Raw genomic sequence first — 17,512 nt, forward strand, 5'->3', positions numbered from 1 at the left:
GCAGGGCAGAACCCTGGGGAAGTTTGATGGCTCTGTGACTTACCAGCTGATTGTCGCCGGCCGACGCAACTTCCAGTCTAGATTGTGTGTAAGTCAGCGCAGTATGGAATTCGCCCAAGCCATCGTTGTGTCGAGAGTGCTACGGGAAGAGAAGAAAACCCAGAGAGAGAGATGAAACGTTTCTGGCGGGCCGTCGACTGAGTGGCCGTAGGGGCTGCCGCGGGGAGGCAGGCACATTCCACATCCTCGTAAGCTCCGGAATTTTTTTTTACCGGGGCGGAGCGTGGCTTTTCACCTTGCTCCGCCCCAAGAATCCTGCCCGGGCAAGCATGCCGTCATCTCAGCATCGACCTCATCTTAGGCTCTATCGCCTGGAGGCGGGAGCTCCAAGGGCTCTACCGCATCGGATGCCCAGAGGTAGCTGTTTGATGCAATGACAGAAAACTCGTCTTCATACTTCTGACGAGTCTCACTGCTATGGGATGGTTCACCTCCGCCCAACGGGGACGTCAGGTGAGTGTGCTGGGGCATGGATAGTCCACAAAGTCGAAGCTGACGGAGCGACATCCGTGGGAACCCCCAAATCACCCCCAATGCTCGGCGAAGCGATCGACCTTGCCAAAGCGGCGAACTCGATCGGGAAGCAAAACAGGAATAGTTGCCTGACATCCAGTCAAACAGGTTACAAAGAACAAAATATGAACGAATGAATCTCCTTTGTACCCGTAGGCATGGGGCGGAGACTGGCGTGCGTGTGCCATTTGCCGAGAAAATTGCCGTTTTAAATTCTGAATAGTTATGTATATTATATTCCATTTCCTCTCAACAAATTACACATTGGACCTTCGAAGGCCAAAATGTTCACAAACTTTTTATAAAACGGTTAGTTCTTGATTCTGATAAGTTTTGCCGTTGTCTAAGCCATTGTAAAATTCCCCAAAACATACAGTACAAATGACTGCATTACATAAGTATCACAGAGCCATTGTATGTTGAAACATCAGTGTTGCTTGGCAACCGCTTTGCTGTTTCTGAGGAACTACATTATTTGGCGGAGTAATACATTTTTTTATTAATATCACTACATTTTACTTGCTGCGTTTTATTTTATGAAACATTCCTATGTGTATGTAATAACCGCTTTATAAAGAAATATGCCTTGTGAAGCTTTGGTTTACAGTGATTTTATAACAGCTATGGGGCGTTGTTGTGTCTTTTTACTTTATTATCTCCACTTCCATATGCTCATATTCGGATTGTGGACGAAAAATAGAAAAACACCAAAAAATTATAGATGAACTTGATTATGTTTGATTATGTTCTTTGGGTGTTTAACAATGGATGATCATGTTTCTAATAAAAAAACGCTTTATATTTAACATATTTCAAGTCTACTGTTCACCATTGTCCCTCTTCCCACTAAACGACTGAATTTCTTCCAGTCTTTATAAAGTCCCTCCTTCCGAAATGCGCTGATTGGTAAAGCTCACTCGGTCTGTCGTGATTGGTTCCCCACTTTGAGTGTGTGTGTAATAAGATGTCCCACCCATACCGTATCAGCCTCTCAGTGCATGTGTATTCATAAAATTTGGTTTTGAGCAATAAAAAGTAACAATGGCATAAATTTCAGTTTATCAGTTAAAAACATGCGGTTTGATCAAACTGTAACGGAGGTCTGCTAGTGTATGTGCAAACATCATACTTTGTTAGAGATAGCAATTTTTTTACTACTATGGAGAGGGAAATGACACCAGACCGAATGGCGTCAGACCGGTTATATTAAATAACACTAAAAACAGAAGCTTTAGTTTTGCCTTTTTATATTGGACACGAGTTGGATAATAAAACAAGCAGATTGACCAGGAGACATTTGCAAGCAGGACTTCAGAGGACGTTTCATAGAAGATTTTTTAGACAGAGGTATGCGCACACATACACAATATCAGTGTTTTACACAGAACAGCTTTCACAGCCGATGTTAAAGTCATGAAAGCTGTTTTTTGACCGTTGGTTATCTTAGAATGTGTGTTGCTGAATTCTTATTACCAGCTGTAGGATTGTGATGAAAGTGAAAGTAGTTAAGATCGTAGCTCAGTCAAATTCCTTTGGGCGGAGGTTATTAAAAGCACTCGAAATAGTGACATCATGTACATGGGAACTAGAGGGCTGTAGTCCGATCCAGCCGTTCTCTGTGGTCCTTTTAAAGCAAATTCTGTTAAAGATAATATCTCGCTTGGCACTAAGCTTTGAGCTTTATCATTTTGCAGGTATTATTTATGCTCTAACAGCAACATTACAAACTAACTATAGGTTGAAAAAATGGGATCGTGGTGAACGTGCTCTTTAAGAAGCTTAATGATATCTGAAATGATAAGGCTCTTCATATGTCACACGACTGCAGTAATTCTTTGAATGATGGTGTGTAAAGCGGATGTGCAGCTGTAACCAATTGCATTTACAGTGTGTAAGTGGTGGGATCCATTGATGTATCAAAAAAAACAGCAATTGAATGGTACTGTACTTGTGGTGAAGCTGGGAGGTGTACAGGTACAGCTCCTTCCACACCAGGCAGCACTGGATACAATCATTCAGAACTTGTTTGCTGGAGATCACGTAACCCTGGAAGATCCTGTCCAGAGAGATCTCTGTACAGCACAGACGGATGATCTCATTACTCATCTGCCAAAAAGAAAAAAACAGTGTGTGAACACCTTATATACACATACAGATATACAGTATAGATGAGCCCCGCACAGATCTAGGAATGAATCTGTCTTTGTGTCTATTTATACAGCATGACTGGATGTTCACTCTCATAACTGTGAAGATTATCACATGAATGTTTGATGAGAGACGGGCGTTGACTGAACTAAAGCAAGCACAGACAGGTGTGTGCGCTAATGTGCTCTGCATTCAGGTGTAGATTAACCTTGGGTATGAACTTTGCTGTGAATCAGACAGGCTTTGCTCCTGTTAAAATCCAGGCTTTTGTGCCCGATGTCACTCAGACACATACGTCTTAGAAAACACAGAGGTCGGTGTATAGAAATGTGCAAAAATAGAATGAAGGGAGTGTAACAAAGCCAGCAAGAGAGGAAGAAGAAAAGTGTTATTGTGATAGATGAGGTGTATAGTGGAGGATGTGAAATGACAGATTCCTTTTCATTACTTTAATCAGTAGTTAAATCCGACAGAAGAACACCAGAGCTGAAACAAGCTTGTGTGTGTGTGTGTCTGAGAGAGAGAAAGAAAAAGGGCATATAAATGGGGGAATAAAAAGAATTTGTGTATGTTTGTAAAAGAAAAGCATGAACGAGAGAAGTTAAAGATGTGTGTGTGTTTCAGTCACCCTGATTACAGCGCCAGGCAAATTCCAGTTTTAATGAAGGAATCACAAAACAAGAGGAAATTAAATTGCTATGTAAATGACTCAAAATTCTCGTTTAAGCAAAAGGTTAAGAGAGCCACTGAATTAAAGAGCATATGAGTTCATAACATTTTTTTCCATTTCTCTGTAAATGAAGACAACACACGCCCCACGTCTCGGGAGATTTCCAAGGCCTTGATCAATCAGACTCTTTTTTTCCAGTCATTGCAGCTCTTGAAAATCAGCACGCAGAGGAGCGTCTTACCTCTGGTGCGAAAAAAAACGTTGCCTTCGTCTTTCATTGGGGAGCTAAAAAGTAAGATTTGCTGGACGTAGTAGGTAAGAATAGATGACAGGCACTGAGCTTTAAGAAACTCCAGCAGATGGTGTTTTATATCGGGCTATAGACAGAAGGAAGCAGACAGCTTGTAGAGCCACGGATCTCATGTACAAAATAACAATGAGGACGCCGGTCTTGAAACACTTGCAACAATTATTACAAATGATTCAAATGAAGGCCTTATGTATTTGAACTTATTCTTTTCTTGTTCATCCTTTCGGTATTAAACAGAACAGTATGCCGGAGTCAAAAGTCTGGGTCCCCCAGCGTTGGCTGATTGGAAAATGATATTAAATCCAATGTAGGCTCTACCAGCTCTGAGAAATAGGATGGGGAAAAAGACACACCAAAAACAAATAAAGAAATGCTGAAGCCCTGAGGTGGAGGCAAGGGAAGGTGGTTGTGACGCACATGTACAAACATACCCGCAAAAACTCTGACGTCGAGACTCAGATGCCCTCTGATTGGAAATTATTAGCTGGAAACCGATTCGAGAAAGCAAGTTCTGCTCCATCTCTTTTCACTCTACCTATTTCTCCACTTCCTAACTGCAAGCACAATAAAATGTTTCCCTGCTAAAATAATCAGTTTTCCTATTTGATTTTATGCCATGGAACGTTGGCCTTCAGCAGAAAAGGACAACAAATATTGGGGCCCATTTAATCTTCATTAAACACAAGACGCCGCATGTAGCCAATGACAACAGAACGCAGGCTGGACTTTATGGCCCATTTATACGTATACGGGCGTTGTTAGAACTCACCGTAACACTCTGATTTGAGAACAGTTTTCTCAATTCATGCAAAAATGCTTGGTTTTAAATTCGGGAGGGGAAGTTGGTCTCCAATCAGTCTTATATGAGAGTGGGTGAGGTCTGTGAACCAGGTACAAAGATCCAAGTCACTGAGTATTAATGGAGCTTAACAGGCAATTTGTACTCATAGTACATTCATGCCACATTGAAACTGCCATGAGAAAAACGGCACATTATTCCATAGAATAGCAATAAAAAAACATAAAATCTCCACAGAGTCTTTATCAATTGCAGGAATCTTTTATTGAAGTTGAAAGAAAATCAACGTTCCAGCAGGACTGGGTGGGAAAAAATGCTTGTAAACAGGGAAAAGGTTTTCTGTGGCACAAACGCTGACATAAAACAAGAGAACCATTCTATCAGATAGTTGACAGTATAAAAACTAGTGTAGAGAGAGCTCACTTGACTGAATTGCGGGTTAAAGAAACACTTCACCAAAAATTAATATTTAATAGGATCTTCCTTTTGTATTCTGCAAAGAACAACAGCACACGCTTTTGGAAATAAGTGACAGTGCGTACATGACAGCACTTTTCTTTTTAGCTGAACTACTCTATTAAGAGTGCATGAAGAATTAAAGAGGTAAATGAACAGATTTTCATTCTAAGGGAATGAGGGAAGGGACTAAGGGAAGGGGTTATGGATATGACTGTGATTCTAGTTAGGGGGGTAGTACTGTAATCACCACTAGAGCTTTTAGACTTTGTATTAACTTGACCAACAGGGAAACGTTTAACTTAAATGGACAGTTCACCCAAAAAAAGAAAATTCTGCCATTAATTACCCTCGAGTGATTCAAATCTGTATAAATTTCTTTGTTCCGATGAATACAGAGAAAGATATTTGGAAACCTTTTAACACGTTTTATCAGAGCAGATTCCCTTTGCGCAAATTCTGCCTATGCAGGTCAAAGGTACAAAATCTGACCTCGCAGAACTAAAACAGCCTTTTGGAGAACAACAGCAGAGACAAAGTTAGCATTTCGGCATGCACTCGCAACCTCACCCCTCAGGAAACAATTAGAGCAAATGTTTTTGTAGCAATTCCATTTGCCTTGATGTGTTTTCAAAAAAGAGAATGAAAGAGAAGAAAAATGAAACAGACTAAAAAGAAAGAAACAAAGTGGCAGTGGTACCGTGTGATTCCTGCAGAGAAAGGGTCACGGTGTAATTACAGAAGGTTAAATGCTTTCCCTGATGCTCTCAAGGAACGAGGGATGGAAATAAAAATCAAGTGAAGCGATGCGAGCGGCAGCTTGGACGCAGGGCCCCGCTCGTCTGATCTGAAAAACACGTGTTACATGTGCTGAGCGACTGTGGCTGATGACTTATCTGTGCGACCGAGTCCACAGCAATTCAAACTTTTATGTGACGGAAGCGGGGGGGCAGTCATTTATTATGATTGTACAGGTTTGCTGGTTATTCTGGGATGTGTGTGGATTGATTTTAGGGAAACCTCCGAGCATGCAAGTTTAGCCAATTCATAGAAAACTATGCAGTACTGCATTGATCCATGAGTCCAGACAGAAAGAGTGGGCGGCCGTTGTGCATAATAATATCAAGGTGTAGTGGATAACTCTTCTCTGTTATGAGGGTATTGAAAACCAATTCACTCATGTCACGTTTTATAGAAGTGACACATAATGTACATACAATATAATGTTTCTTTGCACAATAGGCGGTTCTGCACAGCTGGCATTTGTGGAACAGCAGAATATAATCATGTTATATAAAGAGATTACATACATGTTCCATGCTATTTAATGCACAGCATGTTTGTCACAAGTGCTCTAAACAGTAAAACCCAGTAAGCAGAACAGAGGTCCTAAAGCGACACGTAACATCACAAATATAAAAAATAAACTCATGCATAGTGAAACTGAAGCCAGGAATGTTCAAACAGAGGTACCTTTCCAAACAAGGCGGTGATTCTATCACGGGTATTGTAGTAGCTGGAGTTGACCCATATCACACGGATGAGTTTGATGATGTGAGCGAGTTTAGGTGCAATCTCACAAGGTTTAAGTCGAGCCAGCTCCTCACACGGTTCTTTCAGAAGGGACAGGAAAGAGATGTTCGACTGGGCCTGCAAAGAACAATCCTGGGGAGAAAAAAAAAAAATCCTCAGCATTGATTTTTATGTAATTAAAATGAGTCACAAAAGCAAGGTCAGCAGCTACTTATACCCCCATCGTACGCCATTCATCGAGTCTATGCTGCAGACTAGTCGGTTTGCACAGACAAACGCAACGTGTAGTTAAAAGGAACTCAGTTATAGCATCTAGCCATCAGGATGGCCCCCAAGAAACTATCATTTTAAAATTATGTAAATAACTGGAGACACTGAAGGACGCAAATATCAGAGCTGTGTTTTTGTTTTCTTTCGTGGGTTTTGTGATAACGGATAGAATGTAGAAGTCAGCCATGTTCTTGGATCAACTTCCATTGTTGAATGCCGTTATTCACAACAGCGGGTGTTACGGGGCAGTAAACAGCCACACAGCTGAGTATACAACTTTACTATCACAATGAGTTCTACCACAGAAGGTCAAACAGTTAAATTATATCACTTTTGTCACATTGGTTTTTCTGAAGCTTTGGAAATTGTTTTTAAGTTTACGGTATTACTTGTACATATTTACATACACACATAGTTTTACTCTTATGTTTATTGTATTGTATTTCTTAATTTTTATACCCATAGGCCCTTATTTAAATCATCTGTGTACTGTATTGTATTGTTTGATGGTCTTTGTGTACTGTTGTTGCTGATTCTGTGAACTAGATGCTCCTGTCACCAAAACAAATTCCTTGTATGTGCATACATACGTGGCAATAAAGCTCTTTCTGATTCTGATTCTGATTCTCTAAAAATAAAAAAGAATGTTACTCCCATGCTGATACAGGAGCAACGTCCTCCATCTAAACTAAATCTAAAGTCATTATAAGAACAACCACAAAACTGGTTTGAAATCAAGTTAAAAGGAAATGAGAGTGTGACACTGAACGCTGAAGTATGGCTGACAGACATGCTCCGTCTCCCGTTTAAATGAGAAGCCGGACCGGCGCGTAATAGCTGAGCCTGAATGCGATACGGCCTCATTTCCGAGAGGTGAGGAGAAGCCGTTCAGAAGCTGCATATAAATCATCAACAGCCAGCCAATGTTCCTGTTCAGGCCATTACCCCTTGGTTCAATTCCTGCTATGTAGCCCCACACATATTTCTGTACGTCCGCGGACACACGCTGACATACACGCTCTGATGTACCTGGATGTGCTTGGCTAGTTTACTGAATTGTGGGATGTAGAAAGAGTTGTAGAGCTGCAAAATCTCCTGTATGTGACAGACTCCTGGTTTCTGCAGCTGCTGACTAATGCTGGCCAGGTCGGCAAAGCGGCTCTTCCAGAAAGAGATCTCCTCCAGAGGACCCGAGCTGTCTCCCATCTCGCCCATCTCCTGAGCGTTCAGTACTTCTCTTATTTGACGTGTCCAGTGGATCATCACCACTGAGGGAAAAGAGAAAAGATAGTTTGAGGTGTTTAAAAATGTCTTTGGCCTCAAAATTCTGCTAAAAAAACGAATTCTAATTTGTGTTGGATCATTAAATAAGACGACACTGCCCTCTAATACTTGTTTTTGGCCTCTAGTTATCAAATTTAACATATTAAAAAGATGAGTTCACTCAACAATAAAAAGTATGTCATCACCTTCACACCCTCATGTTACAGTTTTTTACAATTGCTATGACAATTTTTCCAATACTTTTAACAATTTTCTAAACTCTTGACACAGTTATCACAACATCTGGCTGTGTAGGCAATACAATTAAGACATTTCTTTTTGCTGACACAAAATGCACACATTTAAGACACATTTTCAAATGCTTTAACTTCTTTAACTAGAAGCTCAACCAAGACCAAAACTATGTATTTTTACTGCCAAATTTACAAATGCTTTTACAGTGTTTGTCAGAACAGATAACATCATGTTCTAAACCTAAGCTATAGGCTAACGTCCAAGTGAACAGTTGGACACAAATATATCACCTGTATTTTATTCCATTCCAATGAGACAAAGCAAATTGAAGTTATGCAAATATATAAATCACAGTCGTAGTCTATTTATACAGCTGTTGTCACAAACATGTAAAGTGAGGGACTGAACATCACAGTAAGATGAACCTGGGATCCCCTTTCTAATGTAAAATTCATATCCATAATTTTTTATGTGTAAAGGAACATTTACATTTTAAAATAAATAGTGTATGGGATATTACAGTATAAAGACAACATATTGTTTCCAAACTTACATTATTGTTGGAGGTATATAACCCTGAAGAGACATTTCAATATGAATTTGTACTGTAATACGTAACTTTAACTTTGAGTGCAGAAAAAAAGGAAATATCTACTAGAAATATAAAAATATAAATAATTCAGAAAATTTTCCATGTATCAAAAAAAGCAGATGAACACGTTACCTTCTTTATGCCATAAAATGACTTCAATGTAACTCTACACCCTAGCTCTATTTAGTACTGAACTGTATGTGCGGATTCATGAATATGCAAATCAGTCACCGCCTTCATTCAAACGCCTGAGCTCGGACTGATCGTAAGTACACTGATGCCTCATTCATTGTGTGAGCATTGCCTGATCGTGTTGCATAAGCAGAGCTGAAACAGTAGCCATCGTTTCAGTGCAGAGTCTTTGTGTCATCCTTACTGTACATATCTATGGCTCAAATCTATTAACGTGATTGGTTACAGGGTTATGATGTTGTACAGAGGTAGTTTCAAACTGCATTTTTTTAAACTGTCTCTGGTAAACTGCCGTTTTATGGAGAAAATACTCAGCAATGGTTTAAAATTTGTTGCAAAATTGCGAAGTTGCAATCCTTTTTTCTTCCCTATTAGGAAGCATTTCTGAGTGAAACGGAATTTCAAATCAGAAAAATGGTGGCCGTGGCTTGAAGATTATGAGAGCACATGAATTTTAAAACGAGAATGACCCTAACTGATAAGCTATGTAAACACTGCAATATTTCATGAAAAATAGGAATTGAATTTTTTATTTCACCTGGACTTTAAATTATGGATTTGCACATGGTTTATCTTAAAGCATATTAGTAACACCACATTGTGACATTAACAACATTAAAAACTTGATTTTCATCACAGGGGGACTTTAAAACAGTGACAATATTAGACAATAGTGGTTCGACCTTCAGTGTAAGAAGCAACGAGAATACTATTTGCCCAATTCTGTTTTTGCTGCAAGTACATCCACTTACAGTTCATACTAAGAACACAATACAATGATTTATTGCTTACTCAGGTCTTTTAACTCATCACATTTAACCCAGGCTGCAGGTTCACAAATATGATTTAGTTTGCAGTAGCATTGTAGATTCAGCAATAAAAAGCGGTGCAGGGAAGTGCTCTTTTACACAACAAAAGCACACAATGACCGGGGTGACTACCACGCTCCAAAAAGGCTCCAATAATAGTATCATAAAAGTAGTGCATACAGCTTGCTGTCAGGAATGTCAGAGGAACCCAAGCGCAGACAGCAGTGAAGGGGTCAACAAAATACACAAAACAAACCAAAACACCTGCAATGGGGAAATCTATAACAAAACAAGAATTTAAACAAAAACTTCCAACGTGAGGGCAAGATAAATAATGACCAATAACAATCAGGATAATATAAATAATATGTCCACTAACTAGACAGAACCGGGAACAGGGCATGAGACAAGGCGATATACCAGACTTGATAAACACGCAAAACGAAGGAGCGACGGACAATAGACATGAGGGCATTTTAAAGGGGCACTAACAAGGGGAGATAACAATGGGTAGGTGTGGATAATGCGACACAGGTGGAAAGCTAAACGAGGAACGAGAGGGGCGGGGCCAAAGACGAGACCGCAGGGAATGCATGACCGACAATAATATGTTTCTCTCCACACAAAATCTAAAGCTTTGCCATGACTCTGCCACAAGATCAAGAAAGACACAACATGATGAGGCAGAATCATGACAGCTTGCATTCCATATTATTTTAGCCTTCTGAAGCCATGCAGTATTATAAAGGTTTTCAGCGGCATCAACAAAAACAAACATTTTGTCATCTGAACTTAACTTCGGATCGACCTCCGCAAAGACCTCCCTGTAAAGTAGATTATTTTATTACAATTCATATAAACTAAAAAATGATATACATTAAACGTAATATAAATTGTTACATTATATAGACCAATAAACAAACATTGACTGGAAGTAACTTTCAGCCAGGCGCGTGTGTCCGATGAAACCATCTATCGCTCTTCACAATAAAATCATCACCAGAGTTACAATATTTTTTCCAAAGTGAAAGTCATTTTTTGGACCAATCCGCCGCAAGTCTGCTGCGCCCAGACACACAGTAACATTTATATATTTGATGATGAATGTTGATGTTTTGTTATGCCGCTGTTGACCGTTTGCATGGTACAAAGTGCTTTATAAATACGGCAACAAGCTGAGAAACTAAACCTGTATTAACATTTCTGCATATTACATAAACACAGAATATTTGATTTTATTGTGAATTGGATCATTTAAAAGTAGACAATTTGATCTCACAGTATGTTTGTGTAATAAGTATTTGCAGTTTTGGATCATTTTACAGATCCGTTTCAGAAAGAGTTTACGGAGACACAGATGCTTGATAGCGCCGAGAGGAGGACGAAGTACACAACTTATTACTTGAGTGAAAGAACCGATACTACTTGTAAAATATTACTCCACTAGAAGTAAAAGTTGTAAAGACAGATTCTTTTGAAGCAACCTACTGTATACACTGAGTAGCTCACAGTATCAGTGGTATAAGAGCTTTATATGTTTAGCATTTATATATTTAGTTTAGATATAATCGTGTATGCTCATTAAGCCTAATTATCCTCATTGGCCCCTAGGGGTACATGTATTTATGAGCAGTGTGCTTTTTATATATTCCCTTTTCTAGTTTAAGCAGCAATTTACCAGTAAGTAGTAAGGTTTGTTGGATTTATTACCATTTGTATTACCATATAACTACAAACATAAACAATAGCTACTATAATAAAAATATTGTACAATTTATTTACTTTGGTATGAACCTATCTATGACAGGTTAAACACCGCCTCCACAGAAGAGTATCAACGACTTCTTCTCTTGCCCCGCCCACTAGTTTGCGCATGACAGTACTGAAGTAACACAAGTTGCGCAGAACCAGATAGAGCGAGCAATCAATAAACATGCCGTTAAAGATCGCAAAATATTGTGCAGGGCCTGGTTGTGGAAGAACCATCCATCGGATTCCGACATAAGTAATGTGTGGTTGAATTTTTTTTTAATACATTTCCAGCTCATGGGGTAAAACATTGAGCATTTGCTCGCTTCATTTTACTTCGGATTCCTTTGTGAACAAGAACCAGGTCGATGGTGGATTTGCGGAGGGACTAAAATTAAAAAGCAGTGCTGTGCAGCCAATATTGGATGCGACAGGAATGGCGCAGCAATCTTATGTAATTAAAACATATTTGTACTATGCTTCACTATGGCTTTGTTAGAAATAGCTTGTTATGTACTGATAATATGTATCCGTGTCTAACCAGAATCACAGAAGGCTCCAACTAAGTTTACTACGCAAATTGCTTTACAATCATAGCAATGGGCGTTTACTTCCAAGTCTTCAATACGGCCCATTAAAACAGAACGTTTGTCAAGCCGGCCTCAAGACCCGGGTAGAAAATACCCTATTACTAGTTGATTTTGATGTTTTTAATGTAAAAAAACACTCAAATGTCATGAATAGACCTCATACAACAGAATAAAACAATAAATAAAACAATAAAAAGGCCAGTTTATGACACCTTTAAGTATGTCCCTTATATATATATATATATTTTTTTTTTGTAAATAAATAAATGTTTACCTTCCCCAGTATTGTTACACTGTAGGAGTAGTTGTTGAAGCAAGGGAAGCTTGTATAGTGCATTGTGTTGCATACTTCTTGCACACAGCAGGTGTTTAAGAAAAAAGTGATAGAAAAAGTTATGGGGGCCTGTGCCCCAGTAAATCAAATGTAGTGAAGTGAAAGTCACAAGTACTCAGAAAAAATAATACTCAAAAAGGGTCCTTGAGTAAAGTACTTAGGTAAATTTACTTTGTTATTATACACCTGCTTAGACTAGTCTAAGAAGTTAGTCATCTTATTTTTCTTCAAGACTGGCTATAACTTTTTTAAATCAGTTACATAAAAAGGTAGATTGGGCTAATTGATATATGAAAAGTAAGACTGATTAATCGAAACTAATTGCTAGTCAGCGATTAGTTGTTAAGACGCATTCTTAACTTAGTGGCTAAGTTTATGCATCTGGGCCCTGTTTTTTTTTTACAAAAGCACAACGTTTTTTATTCTTATTGTGAGTGAACACACATAAAAGTAGACATGTTACAGTTTCTAATAATGTCTTCAATTTATATGTATGCCATGAACTTATTGTGTAGCCTATTTTAAATTTATTTTGCACTGATGAGAAAGAAAAGTGAGATGCACACTTCCATCTAGAGGGATGTTAAAGGGAATGTAACCAAAATAACCGTCATGGGAAAATAATGTTGGTTATAGGTTCTGAATTTGTATTGCTTTTCGATTAATCGATCAGCATTACCGTCTATATATACTTATTTTTTTTTAAATCTTCTCCGCTGTACTTCTACATTAAAAAAAATTGCTGTGAACTACTTCAATTTTGGCCCTAAGGGAAAAAAGCACTTGGAGGACAAACAGTCCTTTGCTCTTCCGCCTGCTGCAAAAAATCATTAGTGGGGTATCCATCATACTGTGTCGTGAACTTACTTATCAAAAAAGTTAGCTCTTTTTTCTCCAACACCTCTCTAGAATGAAAGTGCCCCGGGCCTGTCCCTTTAACCCTGGACCCCTCCCCAACCACCAAATTTAATAAAGACTCCTTTAACTGTCCTAGAGCAGCATGGCAGTATTGAATTGAATTAGCCCTTTATTTTGCCCTTCAGCTGTGGTTTCTGTGTAAATCACGCTCACGGACATGAACCACAGACGGTCACGGTAGATGTAATTTCCTGTATGTGGCGTCTTATGTACTGTTCACACTGTTCATTCTTTACGGTTTACTCCATCAGCAAATATTCAAGCCCTCACCCTTTAACACATACACATAAGCACAGATGCATGCATACACACGAGCGCAGTCTTACTCTCGAGCCTCTGCACTAGATACTTGTTCTTGATGGCTTCCTCTGGGCGGTGCTGCAGGGCCTCCAGAGGAACATATAGCACTGTGGTGCCCAGCAGTTGAAATCTGGTGTCTGTAAAAAAAAAAAAAGTTGTACATCACTAATTCAATCAGTAATAGCCATCCTTACCCATGTTCCCCCTCGGCAACATCATGTACAGTACATCATAATGAATCAGCGTTTAAATTCATCAGAGAATAAAAACGGCATAGTTCACCCAAAAAATATGAATTCTTTAATCAATTACTTATCCCCATGTCTTTTAAACCTGTATGACTTTTTTCTGCAGAACACAAAACAAGATATTTTGATACAAGTTTGTAAGTGAACAACATAAGACTTCCATTGTGTGAACACAAATCCACAAAAGACAATTTTCAAAATATCTTAATTTATGACCCTGGACCACAAAACCAGTCATAAGTAGCATGGGTATATATGTAGCAATAGCCACCAACACTACATTGTATGGGTCAAAATGATCAATTTTTCCTTTATGCCAAAAATCATTAGGATTTTAAGTAAAGATCATGTTCCATGAAGATATTTTGTAAATTTCCTACCATAAATACATAAACACTTTATTTTTGTGAGTGGATGCAGCAAAATTGTGAACAAAATTGGCCAGAAACACACCTACAAACTTTGCTCGCTCCTGCCCACTCAAGTTTGGTCTCTATGTGAAGCTTAGAAATTCTGTTTTAGGGGTCATCTAATCTCCACAACGTTATGACAGCACTAAGCTAGACATTCTAATCTTATTATTCTTAGCAACTGCCTGCTACAGCACCTCTGATGGACAACAGGGTGATTTTCACAATGGTTAGATTTTCTTTGCACCCTCAGATTCCAGAGTTTAAAGATAGTTGTATCTCAGTCAAACATTGCCCTAAACCATAACATTAACATTAAAAGTCATATACTTTGAATTGCATACAGTAAGGGTGAATAAATGATTATTTTTGGGGTGACCTTTTCCTGTTAGTCTCCTGCTTGTTAAATAACAGTATTTTTTTGAAGAACTGACCCTGGTAGTCGCACAAGCATCTCCTTAACCTATTAAACTCTGGGCTATTTTTTGGATTTCCGCCTGAATTTGGAATACCCAATTTTAAATGCACACGACCATATCCACATACAGTGGTGTAAATAAAAAAATGTTGGTGTCATATTCCAGGAAATCCCTCCAAATTTTGTAAACACTGCTGAAAGTAATAAACATTATTGCATGTGTTGTCAGTCCAATGAAAAAGACACAAAAATAAAAGCAATTTTATTCTGAAGTCTGTTTTCGAAAGTGTATTCTGAGCCTGAGGGGCCCAGGAACCCGCAGACATTGTTCTTGATTCCAACAGGACTCAACAAATAGAGATGGTATTCAATTATTATTCTAAAACAACTCAAGTGTCCTTTTTTCATAATTTCCGCCTGAATTGGCATACCCAATTTTAAGCAGACCCCATAACCACTTACAGTGGTATATAAAATTGGATATTTTTGTGTAATTTCACAGTAAACCTTTCAAAATTGCATGTAGCACAGTTGAAAGTGCATGTAACAAGTGAAACATGGAGTTGAGTTTGCTCCTGGTGTTTTGGTCCACCTCCCATGCTCCACTTGCGCATTGGCATATCTCAGCCTCCAATGATCTCAACAATGTCTCAAAACGAGGCTGAATATTTTAATATGAAAATATCAATTATAAACATTTAAAACTATTCCAAGTTGTCTCAATGGTCTGAGCTATGCCGAAATTTACAGCTTTCTTTTACTGCATGTCGAAATTTGTCTTCATTTTTATGTGCCAAAATGAGTTATAGGAGACACATCTGAGACTCATCTGAGGAACACAACTAAGACCTCAATAAAGTCTTTTGAGCTTTGAAAGAGCAACCACTGAGAAATAAATTTGCCCTTTGGTCATAACATCTATCATATCGCTCTCCATTTCTTCCTGCTGTGGACAGCAAATGCAGCCCATGTTACAGCGCTGTGCATGCTGGTGAAATGAATCAACATGAAAACATAAAATAGAAAGACAATAAAACTTTACTACTACACTTTTATGATTGTGTGGCACATGTGAGCCGTCCCAAACAATTTTACGACTGCTGTTCGTTTTCTTTGGTGCCTTTTCCAGCATCCGTGGCTCCTTCGGTGCAGGACATCAAAACGGCGCTTACTGCAACCACTTTAAAGGCCGTTTAAATACAGAAAGACAGATAAAAGGATAATGGAGATACGTCAAATAAATTGTTGAGCGAAAAGCCTGATGGAAGGAGAGCAAGGAGAGAGAGCAAGATACAAAACAAAGTGCAAAGTGTATTGAGAGATGAAAAGATTAAATGGAACAAGGCCAGTATGTACGAAAGTCTGTGTCTACAGTTCTGAAGACTGGAGGCTGAGTGTAGGAACACAATGACGGCATTTGATTGGTCTTTACGGCAAGAACAGAGACAAGCAAGCGTGACGCACCAGATAAAAAATAATGAGACATCAAAAAACACAGCAGCGAGTGAATAAGTCAGCTGGCTCAGAAGTAAAAATTATTATTAGTATTTTCTGTTTAATCCTGTTGTTGGTTTTTTTTTTCTTTTCTAATGCAGTAGTGGGTCTGTATTTACTCTCTATGAATTCCCTCCCAAATTGTTCTGCTTGGTAAATGATGGAGGTTAATCGGCGTGGCTTAACCTCATCAAGAGAGAATGAACATAGCTTACATTGTTAGTTTACATAAGGTTGTCTGAAATCAATATATCAGGGACACTCCCTCACTTCATTCATTTTCAAGCTAAATCATCTCTGGAATACATCACTTAACAGCTGAATACATCATCAGCAGCCACTGAAGAGCACTTAGTGACTTCAACGTGATTGCTTAGCTGAATTAAAACAGATCCAAGGCAACTTTGTGCATTGAATTTGAATCGCCTGCCATGTTTTTCCATCTACATGGCCTTGAAATGTATTTTTTGGCCTCTGGGCCTAATGCCTTGAACAACATCTACAGAATGACGCACTCAACGGAGAGAGAAAGAAAGAGAACCGAGAAGCGAATTGTTAAAATTGCCATGCGGCTTTCTGATTACCCGGGAGCACTGCTGCAGTGCCTTTTCTCAGGTAAGAAGGGCCTGTGATTGGTCGCCGTGTTATTTCTGTTTAGTCAGAGTCGTGCTGCTCAGGGTGATGTGGGTGTGCTGATTGGACTGATGAGCATAATAATTGAACCATCACGGTGCTCCACTGTGCCAGGTGATTACCTCTGAAATGCTGCGAGCTCAATCTGAGTGAACGAAAAAAAACACACAAAAGCACTGATTCTGAATCAGATATGCCCTGGAAGTTGATGGAGACTGAGATCATAATAAAAAAGCAGAAATCTGATCCCAGGTCAGAAATGCTTGCCTAATGCGAGAGAAACATATGAGAAGTTGGCCTCCGGCTGCAATATGGGTTGTGAGGAAAGATCAATAGCCTGCATGTGAATCGAAATGAGCAACAGAATAAAGCTACAAAAGTTAATCTTGCACTTCCTGAAGGAAATACTAGTGCAAGGCAGAACAAGAGAATAGTTCAAATTTAAGGTACGGCTTTGGTTTGGCTAAAAACACAAGAATCGACATATAATGTGATAATGTCTTGGCAGTGTAAATGCACCTATTGTATGCATGGAACACAAGACCAAT

At 38.9% G+C, this 17,512-nt stretch overlaps 1 protein-coding gene across 3 annotated transcripts in view; it reads right to left on the bottom strand.

Moving 5' to 3' along the window:
• The window catches only part of dnah2 (dynein, axonemal, heavy chain 2), a 164,274-nt gene that overhangs the window by 141,100 nt on the left and 5,662 nt on the right, over positions 1 to 17,512 (bottom strand). For 2 of the 3 annotated variants that reach the window (XM_056746045.1, XM_056746036.1), the window contains exons 6-9: positions 13,788 to 13,898; positions 7,789 to 8,027; positions 6,430 to 6,621; positions 2,522 to 2,679 (exon numbers count right to left, since the gene is read on the bottom strand). In XM_056746045.1, the coding sequence (XP_056602023.1) occupies positions 2,522 to 2,679; positions 6,430 to 6,621; positions 7,789 to 8,027; positions 13,788 to 13,898 (700 nt within the window). The remainder of the gene's footprint in view (positions 1 to 2,521; positions 2,680 to 6,429; positions 6,622 to 7,788; positions 8,028 to 13,787; positions 13,899 to 17,512) is intronic. The other variant, XM_056746055.1, reaches the window with a different exon arrangement.

Source organism: Triplophysa dalaica, chromosome 1 (genome assembly GCF_015846415.1).
Source record: "Triplophysa dalaica isolate WHDGS20190420 chromosome 1, ASM1584641v1, whole genome shotgun sequence".
Classification (NCBI taxonomy): domain Eukaryota; kingdom Metazoa; phylum Chordata; class Actinopteri; order Cypriniformes; family Nemacheilidae; genus Triplophysa; species Triplophysa dalaica.